Here is a 20,038-nt window from a genome sequence, read left to right as displayed (position 1 = left end):
TTCCGATGTACTAACCCTGCAAGTAAAACATTTTTAATCAATCCTCTGCTCTGATTTGTACTTAAATAGATTCCTAGAGTTTAACGCCAAAGTTCCTATGTATTGCACACTGTCTCTCCCTCACCTACCTCCCCAGCATTTCAAGGAAGTAACAGTTTTCACAATTAAATACAGAAAATACTTTTCTTGTATCAATTCTAATCTATTGTCCCATCAAAAAACACCCTGTGACTTGATAAGGAGATGGAAGGAAGGGGTGACTCAACCTCTGGCCTGATGCATCAGCCACCACTTCCCCTCCCAGTACCATTTATACAGCTGGTGGCTGGGAAGGGGAACGTGTGAGAAATGCGATCATGGCAGTACCTGTAACAATTACATTGAACGGAAGGGCAGCAACAAAAAACTGTGGTAGCAAAGCCTTGAGAGTACAGGAAATCTGTTACCAGCACCAAAGCTGAGAGCATGCTTAGGATCTGGGGACAAGGCGCCTTCTCTCACCCCTTCAGAGAGCAATGGTCAAATGGGAGAGGAAAGGGCTTCAGACCTTGTCCTTGAGAAATCAACAAAGGTAAGATTAGTCCTAGAAGGGATAAAATAGGGCCTAGTCAAGGGTGTAAAATGAAGGCATTCAGTGAAATGAGATCAGAGAGTAACAAAAAAATTCCATTAATCAGAAAAAAAAATGTTGGTCACTTCCTGAGAAACATGCTCTGCTTTTTGCATCTTTTCATAATGCACAGCCTAAAAATATTATTGCTGCTGCAACTGTTACCGGAGACAGAAGAATGGCAGTCTGTGCTGGAGGCGGCAAGGGAGAGGCGAGCCAGGCTGGTAGGCTGGGGCCCCACTGAAGGTATGTGCTGCTATGTGCCATTCCTGGCAGCCCACCCAAGGAGAACGGGTGTGCTGCATAGCCAGAGGTGAAGAACAGACGAGGAGGTCTGTCAGGGAAACTTCCACCCTACTGCTGCCTATCTGCAACTCCCTCCTGACAGCCTACAGACTTGGGTACCCCCGTCGCCCCCCTCCCTTTTGCCTTAGGCTTTAATTTTGCTTGTTAAATTCTCGTGTCAGGAGCAGGGAAAGGTAAATGATGTGGGTAACAGGAGGGGGACTAACTACTTCAGCAGAGTAAGATAATCAGATGAGCTTAAAACCTTACATTCTTTCTCTCCACAAACCCACCACCACCTGGTAATGCACTTTCACATTTAAGAAAGATATCCTGTCATTCTTATGGGGAGGGGAAAAGTTACCACTAAGACTTATCGGGAAAAGTTCCACCCCTGCTCATTAGTGAATCCACACCACTCTGCTGCTGCTAGGGGAGGAAGTTTTGGGTGCAAGCGAGAAGAATTAGAGCAATACCTTCTCCTTCCTGGGCAGAATTTATTCCATGACTGTGTCCGAATAGTCTGTCTAAGGAAAGAATTCAACCTAGTTGTAGTTACACTCTGCCTCGGCCTTCCTTCATTTATACTCAGAGGGCTATGTTTAAGACATTCCTACTGCAAACTTCAAAAACTTACAGTGGATTTCTCTGATAACCTCCTCCTTTGCCACAATTTTAAGAAATGAAACACACCTGAAAAATCAGGACCTACTTCTTCAAAGTCCTGAGCACTCTTACAGGTGGTGCTTGTGAATGAGTATTTGGGACGTGTTCAGCATCTCAAAGCCCTAAAACTGCTTAAATAAGGGGCTAGTAAGATCAACAAATTAAAAAAAAATTAAAATGGTGAAAAAGCTAAAACAGTACCTATCTGGAATTAATTTTTAAAATCTCACTTTCAAAAGGACTGATTTCCATTTTTTAAAACTCGGCAAGAGCTAACCGTAGCACACTCCTAAAACAACATCAGACTTGCACTGTTTCAGTTCCATAAAGTAAATTAACAACTCAGAGGTATCAATGAACTGCTTTAGCTGGCAGAACAGAACAGAAGCTGAGAAAGAAGAAAGCATTGATATGCAAAACCTGAGTTTCTAACTAAAAGTTGGGCTTGCAGATGCAGGAAACCATTTATTCTCCCTCAGCAGCTGGGTTATTTTACAGATACTGGGCCTCAAAAGTTATGGAAACTTTGACAATTATCTTGCAATGTCTTAAGAAAAGTGAATGAAGAGCAAAACAAGGTCAAGAGGAATCCTTTTTTTAAGCCCATCTGTTAAAAATCCACTATCTAGATGAGAAGAAGGCAGTATCTGTGAAAAGTAAATGCAGTATTTCATTGCTTCCTAAGTCTTGCTAGGAAGCTATAAAAGACGGCAAGAACTTCTTGTTTAAACAAGCCTGAGTAAGAGGGAGAGGGAGGAAGAAGACTGTAAATAAAGAAATCCATATATAAATGCAGACCACCCACCACAGTCTGCCATGGCTATCTGATTCTGAATGCTGTGATTGATGTATCACCCGATTTTGATTTTACCTGGTGAAGCTAGGCAAAGCAAGTAACAGATATTCCTTTCCAACAACAAAGGATGTTATTTTAGTGGTTCCTAACTTATACACATATCAGCTATATATATTGCTCTGGCATCAATAAATCCTCATTGCAGGTCTCCAGCTGCCCTTTTTTTGCAAGTTTTTCCATGTCTTATATACATATAAGGGGTTACCATATGCAAGCAAAGACAAATTACAAATGCATGTGAGAAAAGATTGAGCAACTCAAAACATTAATTTCTGGACACCCAAACATTTCTACGCATAGATTCCATATTAATCACTGCCTTAAAAAGGACTTTGATCGTGATGTTTTTATTCTGAATAATATCAACATGTTCATACATGAGTATGTTGAAATCTCACTGGAAACTTTTTGTTTGTCATTTTGCTATGCAGACTTCATTTTCTGAACTTTCTGTGACTCAGTCTAGAGCGTGGCAGCAGGCAAAAAGAAGAGACTTTGGGAAATGTATATTTAACTTATAGTCAGATTACAGTTACAGTAACAATCACACCCAAACATATGTTCCAAAGGCAACTTGTCATGTTATGATGTGAAGAGCAAGAACAGAGAAGGACTGAGCAAAATTTGATCAGATAAGAAAGAATTCATTTTGGTGGCTTGCACTCAACAGCTTAGGACAAAATGGCCCATCTCTGTTGAGTACTTCTTATGGGATGCATTTAGGCTGAAGTAATTTCTGTAAAGCACAGGTATTACAAAGCCTGACAAAACAAGTCTTCTCCTCTGATTCCTCCTATCTCCGCTATTCTGTTAGCTGCTTAAGGTACATGTTGAATGTTTGAAATTGGGCCACAGACTTAGGAGACATAAATAACTTCTTCCGATAGAAGAAGTGTACACTTCCAAAAATATTTCACGCATTGACAGTGGTCTTTGCCATAAAATAAAACAATTCACTGTCACATCACCTGTAAAGAAGAGACACCTAGGTTTTGGCAAATCAGCAGAGCTGAATACTGCTAACCATTCAGGACTAAGGATCTCATTTTAGTTGCCACAGACATCTACCAAGCAATGCAGAAAACCAAGGAGGCCTTTACTTTCTGTCATTCACTACCAAATTGCCTTACTGAGAAGAAAATGGTAAACAAATTATTAATGCTTATTGGAAAGGTAACTGCAATCACAAACAGATTACCATTTTACAGCCAAATGAAGGCATACTTAAATGTCTGAAAACAGCAGTAATTGCCACATGTATTAAGAAAAATTGCAGCCCTTGCTTCCTCTGGGTAGCCAAGGGCTCAAGGAAAACGAAAAACTGGAGAACCAGGCTACAGCAGAAGAATAAATAACTACTGAAAAAGTACAATTTGCCTGCTCTGCACCAAGGTCAAACAGTGCTATAAATTGCTTGCGTCGGGGAAGAAACTCCCAAAGCTTTCTTCAAAGAGCCCTTGCTTTTAGAAGAAAGCTTTCTCCAGCAACCTTAATATACCGTATTCCTGAAGGTACATTATCACAAACAAATACAAGAAGACAAAGAGAGAGAGGGAGAGCGAGCGATACATGGTTCAGCACATAAAATTCACATTTTCTCTCAAAGCAGTTGGAAACATAAAATTCTTGAAGTTTTCTCCAAGTTTGCTAAAATTACATTGGGAGTAAGGCAGTACAAATTGCTACAGTAATAATTAATATGGCAAATGCATATTCGCTGCTGTCACTGCACTTTGGTTATAGTTTTTAAGAGCAGCAAATTGGACAAACGTGAATGAAACGATTAAATTCCTACTGAGGAATGTTACAGTACAGAGTACAGTCTACTCCTCGTGACTTGAGAATGCAAATCTTTCTGGAGACTTGTTTCTGCTTAGTTGCATACATCTTGATTTTTGCACTCAACCCAGCTGTAACGGGGCAGGGTGTTCTTTCACCTGCTAACAGGATGCGAGAGACTCCAGGCATGAGAAATGAGAGGAGCAGAATCAAGGGCAGACAACAGTTGTTATTACCCAGATCTATGGCAAACAGTGATTGCACACTGGGTCAGTGAACTGCAGCAGCACTGAACACAGACTTTAACCCTACCACTAGCAGGAATCATCACTGGCCTTCCATGATGGGACCATGCATAAGAGCTAACAAAATAGCATATAAACTTACTTGGAGTGAAAATGCTCGTAAAGCAGGAATAGGGATTAAGGCAGCCATAAAGAAAGCAGTAACATTGCTGATAGATGTAAGGGCTACACTTGCTCCTGTTCGCTTCAAACATTCACCTGTTCTGTCCTGCAAAACAAATGACGTAACTTAAAAGTCAAGTGAATAAGGTGATGTCCCACGAATGAAGGGGTCATCCTACAGATATAACATAGTAACAGTGAAAAATCATTACAGTGAAATTCTGAATACAAGCGTACATTTGGGAGTATGTGAGAATAAACAATATACTAAGTATACTGTTCAGGAGAAAAGCAGATGTGTGTGAAGTGCTCATGTTTTTCAGGGTAGAAAACATTATCAAAGCTGATTTTAACTTCAGAAAACAATACTAAATGGGTACCGACATTGTATCAAGTATATCTGTAATTAAGTAGGACGTATTTTCTACCAGTGGAGTCACTTGGTGTTCTCATTTTTCAGACAAAATAAGCATGTACTAACAGCACAGAGGCATAACATAGCTACACATCTTGAAGAAGTATGTAACAAAACAAAAAAAAACAACCCAAAACCCTGGGACCACACACAAAAAATGCAGAGAAATCAAGGTAAACACATGACCCTTTCCCAACCCAACGGGCATATGGAGGTTATAGTTGACTGAGGTTGTAGTGCCTGCATGCTAAACCAGCTGGAAAGAGCACATGGAAGACATTCCTTGGACAAAACAGAATGGCAAATATAAATTGCTTTTAAATGGTTTGTACTTTGGATACAAAACTTTGGACTGAAGGTAAAAAGATCAATAAAAGGAAAGGATCATAAAAGTGATGACACCTTAGATTTCATAACATTAGTATGTCACACTTTGAAATGTCATGGTCAATTATAAAAATCAGAAAAGAAAAACAGAGAAAAATATACAAAATAACTCAAATCTAAGGCCATAACAAATAAGTAAAGGTTAACAGTCAATACAAATAAAAAGAAATGTTTGTTTTCTAAGCTGTCCTTATCTTTCTTGTCACCTTAACATTTTTGTGTTCTTCCACTAAAAGTATTTTATAGTTTAATTGTCAGGCTCGTATTTGAGTTTGTTCCTAAATTTACATCAACTTTCACTGAAATTTTGGGCAGAATTTGGATTATGTAAATTAGCCTTTATATGACAGCTATAAATTAAAATTTCAAGACAAAATAAATCTAAGATACTATTGGGGAAAAAAAAGAAAAAAAGAACGTAAACATTGCAAAATACTCTAGGACTCACATATTGCCATCATTTCCTATTTTGACAGGAATAAGAATTTCCAGACCCTAGGAAAAGCTATTGAGAAAAAAAAATGGGCTTTTTTAATCACTACTAATTAATTCTGGATAAAGTTATCTTTTCCTAAATGAAGCCTTTTGTTTTATCTTTTTGCAAATCCCCACTTTGTCATTACCTCGAATGGAATTCTCTTATTCTGCCCTGTTTCGCTAAATGCGTGTGCCAGAAGGAAAACATCGTCTACACCAACTCCAAGAGCAAGAAAAGGCAAAACCTTGGGGGAGAAACAAAACAAACAAAACCAAGACGGTTGTTTTATGATCTGCCATGTAGACAGCCATTAAATGGCTAATTAAAACAACTTTTATATTACACTGTACACAAATCCAAGAGTAAAATGAAAATCAAAAGGATGCAATACAGCTATTAACTTTTATTCTGGAATGCTGCTGACGAACTTGGAGTATACCATTTACAGGTACAAAATTTCACCAAGAGTAATTCAAGTTTTGGGAAGACAAAGAATATCTGATAATAATTCAAGTTATATTCAAAATATTTTCAGAATTTGAGCATCCTGATATATTCAGACATAAAGACAAAACCTGCAGCTTCTTATGGGTGCTTCCACTCCTATTGGGACACAGAAAAATCCTATAACCCAGAATATAGTAATTTAAAAAACTACACGATACCGGCCTTTTTCTTTAATATCATTTGGCAGCACGATCACTTAATTTCTTACAGCATAAGCAATGAGATAGGAGAAAGGCACAAGTAAAAATCTAGAGCCAAAGTACTTTTGCAGCTTTTTCCCCCTCAAAGATTCAGTTGTGTTCATTTACTAACAGAGTACTCGTAACTTAACAGCAGATTTCTGTCTCCTAAATACCTGAGTTGTGGCAGCATTAAAGGAAATTCCAATCAATGAGCACAGGCCCAATCCGGCAGCCACTGACAGTGCAACCAACAAGACTCCTGCCAGCCCCACGGCACCCTGAGACTTGGCACAGTCCCACCGCAGCATTGTTAAACAGGCGTAGGCAAGCTAACGTAGGGAGTGGGGGAGAGAAGAAGTTGGGGAAAAAAAAGCAAAATATTAGAATGGATTCTTCTCTAATAGCTACCTGTCCCCTCCCAAAATACACATCCTTACAAAGATTTTTAAACAGAACAGACACATCACAGCTGCTACGCAGAGGAACAGGTGACAAGCCTGAGGCAAAAGATTACAAACTGTAGTTTTTCCTTTAAATACGCCTAAAATGTTCCGTATTACTGACTGGTAACAATAAGCAGATATTTAAGCCCTACTCTACTAGAAAATTACATATATTTTATTACCATTAGTAAGTAGCCACTAGCCACTCTGATAACACTGACATCAGAAAATGACTTCAGAATGTCATCCAGGGTAGTCGTAGTAAAGGAGAGCACCTTCTGAGTAGAGTTTTGTGCAACGCTTTGATGAACAACCTGCGAAAAGAAAAATAAAACTTTGTGTGACTGAAGAAAAAACTCATTATCATCTTCTACAACGCTTCTCAAGCACTTTCGCCTCAATGGTCCTGTGAAAGCCCACACCCTACACAGATTATGCTGATGCTACGCAAATGTGTTTGGTAATTATTTCTTGCAAGCTACCGATATCAGACAAGAATTTGCATCCTTCAGGAAAGGCTACTGCATTCCCAGCCCATTCCAAACATTCAGCTTGAACCCTCTTCCTGTAACTCCACTGTGGATTTGCTGCAGTACGAATTTTGCCTTTAACCCAAGGCCAGTGATCTCTTCGGGGTGCTCCTCTTTCCCCTTGCCCAGCCATTTGCAGAGGTCAGAAGGAGCACAGCAGAGGTCAGAGCTTGGGACACAGAGGCCAGGCACTGTCACATAGCCTCCCCACCCGGGCTGCCGCTGGGAGAGCAGCCCATGACTGGCTAATGTTTTCCAGACACTTTTAGAATAACCATGCCAACCAAAAGCTTTTAAATTCCAGCTAGCTCTTTGGTTCCTTCTCAACCCCAGCAAAGCAAAAATGTCCCAGCCAGCAAAGAGCAAAACCTTCATGGCTTCTCATATGTGAAAAACCAAGCAGCTTCTTAATTGAGAAAAAAAAAAAGAAATCAGCTTAAAAACTGGGAGCCAATGACCCAGTTCTAGTTCAAGCATCCTCCTTGAAGAAATACTGTAAAAAGCCATGACAGAAGGCAGTGGACTTTATAGTATGATATCTAGGTTATTTGTAATTTTACCTCAACATACATCCTCTGCCAGGCTTCCAGAATTGCTGCTGCCTTATCCTCGTTCCAGTTGATATGTGAAACATATTCATACCCCTTGAAGTGCTCATACATTTGCTTAGGAGTCATTAACTGAAACATGGTTTGCAAAGCCTGGGCACTGTGATATAGAGAGAACGGAGAGGAGGAAGATACATAAAATGAGCATTTTCATGAAATTATTTTCATGGCATCAAGTCCCAAATGACACCTTAATGGGTTTTTTTATTTTATAGGGCATGTGTTTATATTAAAATTGAACAGAGTATAATTATTCTACTGTGTATCTGGTGTAGCTGTAGTGGTCTATGCAGTATTGAGGCTAAATCTGGTTTCACTGAACTTAATGAGAGTTTTGCCATTATTTTCAATAGGATCAGTTTAAGGAGCAAAGAATGTAACCCTACAAATCAGTTATAAAGATCATGATTGATAGACAGATTACTGTGAGGATGTCACAGCAACAGTTATTTCTACGAGATCTTATAACTGCTGTTGGCAATTTCTCATTTGAAGACCTCGGTCTTTTTCACCCCTTGGAGAGAAATGGCAGATTAAACTCCTGATGCCTGACAAATTGCGAGGAGTACACAATGGCAGTAACTATCCATACTGAATTTCCACAGTATGCAACTGTATTCAACAATTTGAGAAGCTTAAGATACTGTTTTATTTTTCACTAAAAATACATTCTTTGGCTACTTGTTGAAAGACTTATCAATGTTTAGAGCAAATGTAAAAAAGGTCAAAATTCATAATAAAAGTTCTAGTAAAAGTTCTCTGTATTAAATATGGAAGAATTATGCTTCATTTAGTTTAATATGGCCTACATTTTTCAGAACAGTTCTATTTCATGCTTTTTTTCCCCTCACTGAAGTGCAGCGTTCCATGACTTCTTCAAGAAGTCTGAAATGAAGAGGTTTGTTTTACCACTCAAAACTGTATTCAAGATGTAGGGACATAAAAATAGATTTTTTTTTATATTGATCCCGAATAAAAAGTTCAGTGGAGATTTTGGAATTCTGAGAGATGTTAAATAAGTGAGCACATTACCCAAATTACTTTTTTCCCTTTTTCATTTGATTGTATTTCAAAACTCGATCAAAGGTGTTCAGTGCTTTAAACACTGTTCAACATTTTATACATACATTTTAAACAACAAAGTTGCCAGGAAAAAGCTTTCTTTCTGAGCGACGTACACTATCATTCTGAGGTCAGAAGCAGGAAGCAATGATGCATCCTTAAATTCAAACAACCGTCTAATGACTCTTTCAAATTCTGTTCTCTTGAGGCATGTCCTCCTAAACTGGGGTTCATAATACACACGAAGGGCAGTAGATTTTGCATGATCCTCCCCCTGTACCCAAAAACCAAATTCTAACAAAGAAAAACTTTGACATTTTCTTTAAATGTTTGTTTACCTGACAAGTTTACCAGAACTGTTCTTGACTGTACCACCTATAATCAACTCCTCCTGCCAATGCATGTATTTTCTTGAAAGTCCATAGCATCCACCACTCAAAACAAGGGCTACATCAAGAGGCTAGAAAAAGTTATAAAGAAGAAATTAACCAGTTTCAAAACTTCAGACAAACTCACACCCTAACTCAACACCCAGTGTACTAAAATAATGGACATTAAAGACAATCTAGGAGGTCTACCAAGAGAAATGTGTTCAAAAATTTTGAGTTGAACAAATCAGCCGGATACTTGTTGACCAGACAGCCATTTCTGCAAAGCCTAATGTGGTTGATAAAGGGATATATAAAACTGGGGCCCATGACTTCAAATTCTTAACAAAAATCCACAAAACTGGCACTACTTGAAGGAAGGCTTTGCTGCGCAGTTTGAGTGTATAGCGCCAGCTGTATTCCAGCAGTGGCTATGTCTGTTTGCATCAGGTTTGCTGAAATGCCACATCATCGCATTGCCACACCCAGCCAGTAGCTGACAACTGTACTTTCACTCTAAATATGCAGGATTAAACACTGCATCACAGAATGAGGGAAAGTTCATGACTGTGGGCTAACAGCATGTAACAGGAACAGAAAAATTACATCTCTCAAGAACAGGAACTACATATTGCTTGGAAGAAAATTTTCTCTCTGACCTCCCCCCCACCCCAGCCTCCCTTGAAAAGAAACGCACAAGGACAAGCAAACTTACTTTGGTGGAATTTTTATTGGGAGCTGTGATTGGGCAGTCGGGATCAGCAGGATTCAGGCAGGGTCGATCCATATAACCATGACCAACCTCCGCTTTATTCAGCATTTCTTCCCAGCTCTCCACTTGGTAGTTTATTTTCTTTAACTCTTCCAAGAATTCTAAGGGGTCAAAGTTGATCCACTGCAAAGGAGGCTTCCCTCTGCAAGAAAAACCAGGAGAAAATGACACACACAAAAAAGACAAAAGAAGTACTGAAACAAACATACTTTTAAAATTCGTATTTGCACAAATAATTGAGTTATTTTCCATTACAAGTTGAAACCTTTTTCTGGTAAGGTTGTTCCATAAAATGTAAGGTGTATTTTAATTATATTGGTTTATGTACTTTTCTTGCAGACCAGCTGAATTTTAACAAAAATACTTAGTTCTTACGAAGTTATTGTGTAAAACGGAATATTCACAGGTTAAAAATACTTCCATTTACAAGCAAAGCAAAACAAATCATCAAGCACCTAAACAACAAAAAAGCAGCCAACTGCTGCTTCAAAGAATTAGGGGGGGAGGGGAGAGGGAAAGAAGACAGGGGGCTGAGAAAAGAAAGCCTTTCTCATAGTATCAGATTACTTCTTGCTAGTCTAATAATCATCTTGCAAATGTAATCAATCAATATAGCTGATCTTTGTTTATCTATAACAATACTGCGCTCCTTCAAATGCCCTGGCAGCTTGACTATCAACCATCAAGCCTTCCTGCTACCATGGCTGTCACCACTATCACTGTCACGTCTCCCACCCCCCTCTTCTGAATTTGTGATGTTGACAGACTAGAAAGGCTTTTGGCTGCCTTATTCTGTGGTTCAAACCACACTGTATCTGCTTAACCAGGCTTAAGTCATTATTCCGAATCTCCCAACCAGAAAACACAAACCCCCTTATTTCCCCATCTAAAACTGTACACTAAAGGTTAGAAGATGGCCATTGCAAATTGCTTTTACAGAGACACGCAAACCAGGACAGAAACAATAACTCAAATGCTAACTCTTGCATAATTAACAGAAAATGCCTGCACAGATTAACAATTAACTCTTTAAAGGATTCAGGGCATATAATATCACACTTGTAAACTGTGAGAAACCACCCATAAAAGACACACTATACGGTTTCTTTAATGATCTTATAAGCAAAGGATTTGTTCTTTATTCCTTAGGAAGACTTGAGATTTAACCCAAGACATTTTCTTATGAATAAAATTCCCAGCCAATCATTTTTTATTATTATTTTACGGTGAAAAAAAAAAACAAAACAACAAAAAACCCCACCAGAAACAAGTTTATTTCAGGGGAAAAAAAAAGGCATAAAATTCTTAAAGCTTGAAATCAGAACTTAACAAGTTTATTTCAGGGGAAAAAAAAAGGCATAAAATTCTTAAAGCTTGAAATCAGAACTTACATTATATTTTGCATGCTAGCAGAATGAGGAAAAATAACGCAGGATTTAAATCAATGCCTACAAATCATCTCTTAGAAACAGGAGAATCTTCGTTCAATGAAAAAAAAAATCCACGTATATTTTGTGTACCAACATTACAATTTATCTTTTTATTTTTCTGTTAAACCAGAATCTGAATAAACAATGGGAATGCAACCGAAAAAGCACATGGTTATACGGTTAAAATCAGTGACACCAGAAAGTTACAAAAAACCATGCTTACAATAGATAGGCAGTTCCTGACTGTAGCTTTGCTCCCTCCCAGAAGCAGTCCAGAGGAGTGATAATTAAGCAAGGATAGAGATATTCTATGATCTGTCAAAATCAGAAAGGGGAAAACCACAGTTATACTAGAATATAATCAAAGCAGGCCAAGCTGAATCATGAGACTACACAAATCTTATAACTAAATGCCTGCTACACATACCTGGTCCATGTAACCTGCTTCTGTGATGAGTTCTCCTGATTTATAACACAAATGTTCCAATTTCCACTGTCTGTAAGAAATACAAAGAACAAATATTTTCTTTTTGCACAATTACTGAAAAGTGATTTTTAAAGTGTAACAGACATTTAAAATTGCAACTCATATACACATATTGGCCTCAAGCAGCAAATCATTGCAAAAGGCAATATTATGCAGCATAGATATACTATACCTCACAAAAAAAGCAAAGGCCTTTCTTTTTGTAGTTACAGACTAGACATTTGTTTCAGTTATTCTCACATTGTCTGTAAAACTCATTAAAAATAACGGAGCTGCTTTTGGATGTACAGGCTAGTCAATACATGTTAAAGGGACAGAAATCCATCTTTTTATAAATGAGACTGCTCACGACTTGTGATATCACTCAGTGACACAAGTGAGAGAGAAGCCAGCTCCGTTTCAGACAACTAGAATATTCCCAGCTGACCCACACATGCAGGAGAAAAGAAACCATTAGGATTTCTGCCTTCCTTTTTCATCTATGGCACAAGTTCCACTGCCATGACTTCTCATGCCTTGGACAAGGGAGGAGCTAGGTAAAAGATAATTGGAGCCTCAGTATTAGTTCACTGAGGCACCAGTTGGATGTGCTGAAAAGATGTGCTGAAAGACAGGGGGCTTCATGCCTCGCAGGCAGCACCCCAAGGGACATCGTGTAAGTGTAACCCTGGAGGAACCACTTTTCAGCCCATCTCACTAGCCCAAAGCTGGTACCTTCCTAAGGTACATCTTTATTATTTTTTTGTAGGACAATACACAACTCCCAACCTGCACTGTGTGCACACAGACACTCTGACAGCCAACCCTATTATGTCTATGTTATTAAACAGCTATTATTCCACCCACTGCCATTTCTCACACAGCTGCATTTCCCTTTATATCCAAACTATTGGAAGGATAGTAACCTGTGCTGCTGTTCATAGTCATTATGTACCCCATGATGGCGTCAGCAAGTGAGTTCCACTCTAATATGGAAGGATTTTCAGTGTTATGAATCCCAACCGTAAGGGCCTATGTTTAAGAGCACTGACATTACTCCTTTACCAAGACAAATGTTGGGATACTGTAGCACTGCTCACAGGGGTACACTCAGAATCTCTTCCAACAGCGCTTTACCCATCTTATTTGTTAAAAGCCAACTTGTCACTGCTATCATGCCACAACATCAAGTATCAGAAAGCAGTGACATTCAAATCAAAACACAGTCCTAAGGGAAAGGCTCTGAGGCACTAACCATTTAAAAACACATGGAGGGAAGGATGTACCCACTTTTCAGCTGTTACAGATGATCAAGAAAACTTTTGCTTTTCCCCTTACCTGTTGTACATATAGACATGTACTCTGCTGGCCTGAAGTGCAGAGTCAAGGTGCTGGCGGAGTGCTTCTGCTGTTAGTACATTAGCACCATCTTCCTGTGGAGTCTGGATCATGAGCTGGGGGTTAAACATGGCCTCTTCTCCAATCTTCTGCCGTGTGTAATTTAACTCCCGACTCACTCGTCCACCAACTGATGGATAAATATCAACAGCTTTTTATTAGCCAGTAACTGATTATGCACTTGATGAGCACTCTCCACTCAGAAAACTTGAGCATGTGCACAGACTATTCTGTCTCAAACTGATTGCAGTGTAACTCTAGAACTAATAACAACTTTTATTTTAGTAACACTGCAACAAAAAACATATTCCTCATTAAAATACCATTGCCTCTACTGCACTAGAACATTAATGCATAAACTGGAGCCTCAAACAGTTTTTTCCTACATTATAACCAATATACCATATGCAAAAATTGAAAAAAAAAAAAGACAGAAAAAAGAAAAACCTTTTCCTTCCAGACCAGACCAAATACTATGTTACAATTTCTTACACTTGTATAAACAGTCTGCTCCAATAGCACATTTCAAGATAAATGGCTTTAATTTACACTCTTCTCCTAAATAATTTGGCAAAGGCAGAAGGAGAATGTTTCTCTTCAGTTTAAAAAAAGGGAGGAGTAAAAGAGTAGGTGAGCATGAGTACTTCTTTCACCCTTAAGTAAAAAAGAGGAAAAAAAAGTTCACATAAAGAGATGCAGTTTTGAGTGCAGCAGAAAGGACTGTCTACAGTTAATTTACCCCAGTGGTCCAGTACCTGCATAAAATGCTGCAATGCAGGAGATCATTCATGCACGACATCTTTTTTTAAACCCACATGAGCTGAATGGTGTTCTCCATATTAAAACATGGACAAAAAAAAATAAAAAAAGAAAAAAGAAAAAAGAAAAAAGAAAAAAGAAAAAAGAAAAAAGGCAGAGGGAGACTGCAAAGTCAACAGGCTCTAGAGGGAGCCATATTCAATTTGCCTTGCCAGAAAATATTACGTAAGAATGGAAAATTATCTTCCCTCTTACAAAAAAGCATTCAGCTAGAGTTCATATACTTTATATAACCTCCCCTGTAGTCTCTCTAGCAAACACTTGTGGGAGGCGGGGTCAATTAATTCAGCCCATTAGCTGAATCAAGACCACATCCAGATGAGGGGGACAAGAATACCACCAACATGTTGTTTCCATCCCTTACAATTTTTTACCTTTATTGCTATGCTAAGTCCAAGCTACAGACCTGGTCTAATTTGTTACATTTTTTTCAGTCCTAGTCAGCTTGGCACTGGTGATCTGAATTACTGCCAAAGTTTAGTTCTGCAACAGTGTGAACAGAAATTAGGCATGTACATCTATCTCTTCCTAGGCCGTGTAAGGGAAGACTGATCTGTAACCAGTTGGCAGTGTGGGAGATGACATTCCCAAGCCTGAACAGGGACATACTTTTTCAATCACTTGGGCCCTCAACCCACCCGTAACCCCCCTGGGGCTTAAGAGGACCGCCAGGCAAGAAGCTGGGCCTCTGCATGGATAAAGTTGTCAGAATGAGACCCTCAACAATTAAACCGTACAGCCATTCTAGCACGATGCATTGCTTAATTTCTAGTTCAAGAATTCTTTGAAGAAATAGGTGTTTCCACAACACACTCTGTTTTTTCAGCCTGTCACATGTGGCATTACCTCCTTCACACCAAGTAACAGTGACCAGCTCATGGTAAGGAAAAAAAAAAATTCAACTTCCTTACTTAGAGTCCCTTTATAACTTCTTAATATCCCTCTTACTACACAGTGAGAGAACATACAATCATTGAGACTGCATATGCATGGTAACAAAAAGCTATTGTTAATTTTTATCAAGAATTAAACCATAAAAATACTTTCACCCATCAGGCTTGTGTTCACGCTCACTGCCATCTTTTCCATCAACCAGTAGTCTATGACACATAACTTTTTGCTTCATCTCACAGGAATATGGGGTGGGAGTAATGGAGCAGAGTTACCATAATCTGTATGTCTTGGAACTGGAGCTTTCTTTTTCAGTCCTTTACATTGCAAGGACTCCCAAAGACAAAATGTCTGTCTCCCTCTTTTGTGTCTCAATGCCAGCCAAGACAATAAAGCTCCAATTCTATGAGGACTGTGGAGTCTACCATCAGCTTCTACTCCTGGTACTATATTCTCTCCCATTCCACCCATACATTCCTTTTGAATTTAACCAGGACTTGAACCAACAAATCATACTTCATGCAAGACAAAGGGCAGCATTCCTATCTCTGCTGAAAGTGACCAACTGTTTACTATCAACAGAAATGATTGCTTCCTAATCAAGGTCCTGTCAAATCACATTAACTTCACTGAACAAGGCAGATTTAGCTAATCAAAATTGCATCACACAAGTCATTCATGAGAACAGAAGCTGTTTTTTTCCCCTTTTTAACATTCAAAACAGGAATAGCAAAACCACCCAAGAAGGCGCACGCACGTTCCAGAACCCAGCAGCAGATCCGCTCCGCATTCTTTTTAAGGCATTACACCACTTAATTATTTCTTTGATGGGTCCATTATATACATTTCTTCAGCCAAATAAGGTAAAGATAACTCCACAGGCAAATGTAGATACTTTATACAACATAACACTCAGGTACAAAGAAATTATAAATGTAGACTGCAGAGGAAAATCCTGACTGCCCAAATCAGATTATGTGAAAACATAAGGACAGAGCAGAAGCAAGCAGATACATCACTGGCCTTTCAACATATCAGAAGTAAGAAAGAGCAAATTCAAAGGCAAAAAAAACCCAAACTACTTCAAAAAGTTTCTACTAGTTATATTTTCATTTATTTTAATTAAAAGCTTGCAAAGATCACTGGAGACTTCCAGAGATCTTATGCCTCCACAAGCAGTACAATCAGCTGAATATGCACTTCTTTAAAATCAAGTGCTCACATCCACAGCTGGTGCAACAACCTGGGAGAGAAACCACTAGAAGTGTACTGAAATGTACCTGAAGCCTTTGGCCTCACTGTGCTGAAGATACACAATACTATATCCAATGCTTGCACACTCTGCAGAAAGTCATTGCTTACACTTGTGAGAAAAAAAAAAAAAAACAAACATAAACGCACGTATTATAGTCATCATAGGATTTCCACACTATAGGACAAATGATGTAATGGAAAATGTGACCAGTGAACAAAATGCTGGTGTTTCGTGGTTTGCATTTATGGAGTCTGTTTTCTTATATTTGGTGACAACAACATTTTACACTCAAAATGCTACTGACTTAAATTGTATGTATAGCATGCAGTACCAATACTTCCCATTTTATTCCATATCAGACAGAACTATTTCACTTTAATATTCTAGTAACAAAATCCACACATCACTCTCCTTTTCTGATATATCAAAAGCCACTTGACGGCATTTGAGTCCTTTATTACATGATTCCTTATGATTTAGTGCCTAGATGGCTGAGTTGGTGGCAAAAATTCCCACAAGCCAAAATGCTGATTTAAATAACAGATCATTACATTGTCTCATGGCTGGTGGTAACACAATGCAGCAGTGTGTACACTATCCTTCCATCACCGTCATCAGATTCTGGGTGTCCCCCTGCTAGAAATGAGATACTATGCCATCTGTACAATGTAGCTAACAATTTAAAAAAAAAAAAAAAAAAAAGGAAAAAAAATCACAACAAAGTAATAACACCAGTGTCCTGGCACCTGGCACCTGAAACCATCACTATCTCATTCTCAAGAATGTATTTGAAGGCCAGTGTTCAACATGAGAGAGTTTTACTGACAGAATCTTTGTTGCTGAGTATTAGTTCTTGTTAAAAACATGTTTTTTCCAGAGAAGAGGAAAGTGTCTTCCCCTTCTCTGCCTCCTCAACATCCACAGGCTTCCCTCAGCTCTTTGCCAGAACACGTGAGATCTACCTTCAGAAAGTCAGCATCCCATACCATGAAACACAACGCTGCTTGCCCTGAACTTCCCCACTGACTTGAACAGAAACTAGTCAGTACTAAATTCTTTGCCCTTCTGAAGGGCCTGAAGAGAGCAGTAACTGTCAGTACGGACACTGGGCTGCTAAAAACTATGGAAGGACCACCGTGTCTCCCTCCCTCCCTCAAGAGCAATGAACAGCTGTCAGGTGGTAACAAGTTTTAGTCATCCTTAACTTGAGGCAGACCTGAACCCATGACCTATAGGTGAAAGGCTCTAGATCCCATTACCAAGCACTGGGGTTACAGTCACAGTGTTTCAGTCATCAAGCATTAAAATACTTCGGTGTATCTTAAGTGGGAAGCACCCAGAAAAACAAAACTGCTTGCCTCTAGTGTACCTTTGCACAACACGGATGCAACTTCCAATGACATCATAAGAGTGAAACCATATTTGTTTTCATTGGCACAATTTCTGATAGCTTTCCTTCCACTGATTCACTAGCAATATTGAAGATACTGGGTCATTCAGCTCATATGCTCATTTCTACTGTGAATGTCACTGTCTTACGTACACCTTTCTCACAATTAGCATTTAAAATTTACGTGGCATTACGTTAATATGCTTACAAAGAACTCTGGAATCCACCACTGGGAACTGCAGTCCCTTCCACACTGAGTAGTCTCAGGAGTAAGTTTGACCTCTGCTACACTGAGAGATCAATCCTAAACCAGGCAACAAGCGATAGCCAAAATCACCGCTTGTTAATTTACTGTCCAGTTGCTAAAAAGACATGAAATATTTCTTTTTCAGAATACCTTACAATGTTCCATTTCAGGTTACTGGAATTGCCTGAGGTTTTATTTTTTTCAGGCATGAACACTACTTCTATTACCCGTTCAATAGTTACCTTGTGCATAACTGTGCAACAAGTAGCTTAGTCGACAGCAAGCTCTCTCTAAAAAGGAACATTCCTGAAAGCCAAATACTCGGGATAAAAATGTTTGCCTACAAATGTGGAGGACAGACTTTGAGAAACCAAAGCCAAGACTTCCAGAAATATCTACTGGTTTTGAAGCCTAAGTTCTTCTGTGACAAGCTTGAGGTATGTGAAAGGAGCAAAATTTTCTGGAGAACCTCCCTTCTGAAGACTATGGACCTTAACATGTTTTCACCTGAGCACTTGATGGGGGGCAGACACACTTCTGCTTTGTTTGAGCAACACCACCTTTCTAATTTTTCCAGGACTGTAAATGTGTAGCATTAGAGCAATCCAGCCCAACCTTTTGACAGTGCCAACTCAAAACAATGAAATCATACCTCTTATAGTCACGGACACCTCACACAAACAATATTTTCATATTATCCCTCCAAAAGATGCTTTTTGATAAACCAGACGTGTAGATTAGTACGTACTCCTTACAATGCTTACATTACGGCTGGCACAACAGCCAATGCAGGTAACCTGTGCTGCAATTTGCCATACCTGTTAAGACCACAACAGGAACCAAAGAGAAATAGAAAATAAATACCTTTCATGACTCAGTAAACATACAAACAAAAAGACTGAGAATAGTATCCCAATGTGTTCTTCTGAGACTCAACCTTTACCAACATAAAAAAACGCAGTGTGCAGAGAAAGAACAGCTCAGACTTGCAAGGAGACCAGAGAGCCCCTGCTATGCGATACACTCCACCCGGGGTGACCGCTGGGAAAAGCTGCAGGCACCTTGCCTTCTCACCCTTCAGCACTCTCTCCCTGCCGGGATGGGAACCAAGAAGGGTCCTTGTTTTCATACCTCTCTCCCTGGCATCCTACATAGCCTATCTCCCTCAACTCTGACTGCTGTTAAGGGCTTACTTCTACTCCACTTTCTCACGTAGTTTTTCCTTGTCCTGTTACTGTGTGCATCTCTATTACACGTGTATACAGGTGTCACTCAAAAACTATGAAATAGAACTAGTTTCAGTCCATTACAGTGGTAAGCAGATAAAGCCAGCCAGCCACAGCTTTGCCTCCCTCTTCTAATTGCGTACCAGGATTAGAAGTATTCACATCTGCCACACAGCAGAAGGCAGTACCTAGTGACACCAATGACAATTTCCATTTTTACTGAGATAAAGGAGCACGCACCTCGTGAGAGCAAAACATAGCAGCCAAGTACTACTCACACAGTATCGAAACCTCCTACAAAGAAACTGAGATATGAGTTGAAGTTCTCTGGCAGATATGAAGATTACCCTGCCTCTTATTGGGCACAGAAAAATAATGGCCTTTTGATTTAAAGCTTCCTGTTGCTCTCTAGGGAGTTCTGTCTTCACGTTCTCTCGGATGTTCGAGCTTGTCTGTGCTGCTCTTTGTCAGGAACAGAATATAGTTTTTTTGCACACAGACAGTATTAGTTAGCATCCTGACAGAAGAGCAGGGAAGACAGCACCTTCCTCAGAATTATCC

The 20,038-nt window shown here is 39.2% G+C and overlaps 1 protein-coding gene across 1 annotated transcript in view; it reads right to left on the bottom strand.

Annotated features, from left to right (window-relative positions):
• The window catches only part of PTCH1 (patched 1), a 66,343-nt gene that overhangs the window by 28,650 nt on the left and 17,655 nt on the right, over positions 1 to 20,038 (bottom strand). The window contains exons 3-12 of the mRNA XM_082497551.1: positions 13,590 to 13,779; positions 12,213 to 12,282; positions 12,009 to 12,100; positions 10,299 to 10,497; positions 9,554 to 9,675; positions 8,106 to 8,253; positions 7,198 to 7,329; positions 6,746 to 6,901; positions 6,029 to 6,127; positions 4,584 to 4,709 (exon numbers count right to left, since the gene is read on the bottom strand). Of these exons, the coding sequence (XP_082353677.1) occupies positions 4,584 to 4,709; positions 6,029 to 6,127; positions 6,746 to 6,901; positions 7,198 to 7,329; positions 8,106 to 8,253; positions 9,554 to 9,675; positions 10,299 to 10,497; positions 12,009 to 12,100; positions 12,213 to 12,282; positions 13,590 to 13,779 (1,334 nt within the window). The remainder of the gene's footprint in view (positions 1 to 4,583; positions 4,710 to 6,028; positions 6,128 to 6,745; positions 6,902 to 7,197; positions 7,330 to 8,105; positions 8,254 to 9,553; positions 9,676 to 10,298; positions 10,498 to 12,008; positions 12,101 to 12,212; positions 12,283 to 13,589; positions 13,780 to 20,038) is intronic.

This window comes from Vanellus vanellus, assembly GCF_965231255.1.
Source record: "Vanellus vanellus genome assembly, chromosome: Z".
NCBI classification, from domain to species: domain Eukaryota; kingdom Metazoa; phylum Chordata; class Aves; order Charadriiformes; family Charadriidae; genus Vanellus; species Vanellus vanellus.
The sequence above is the reverse complement of the archived record's forward strand: the minus strand, read 5'-3'. Positions and strand labels throughout refer to the sequence as shown.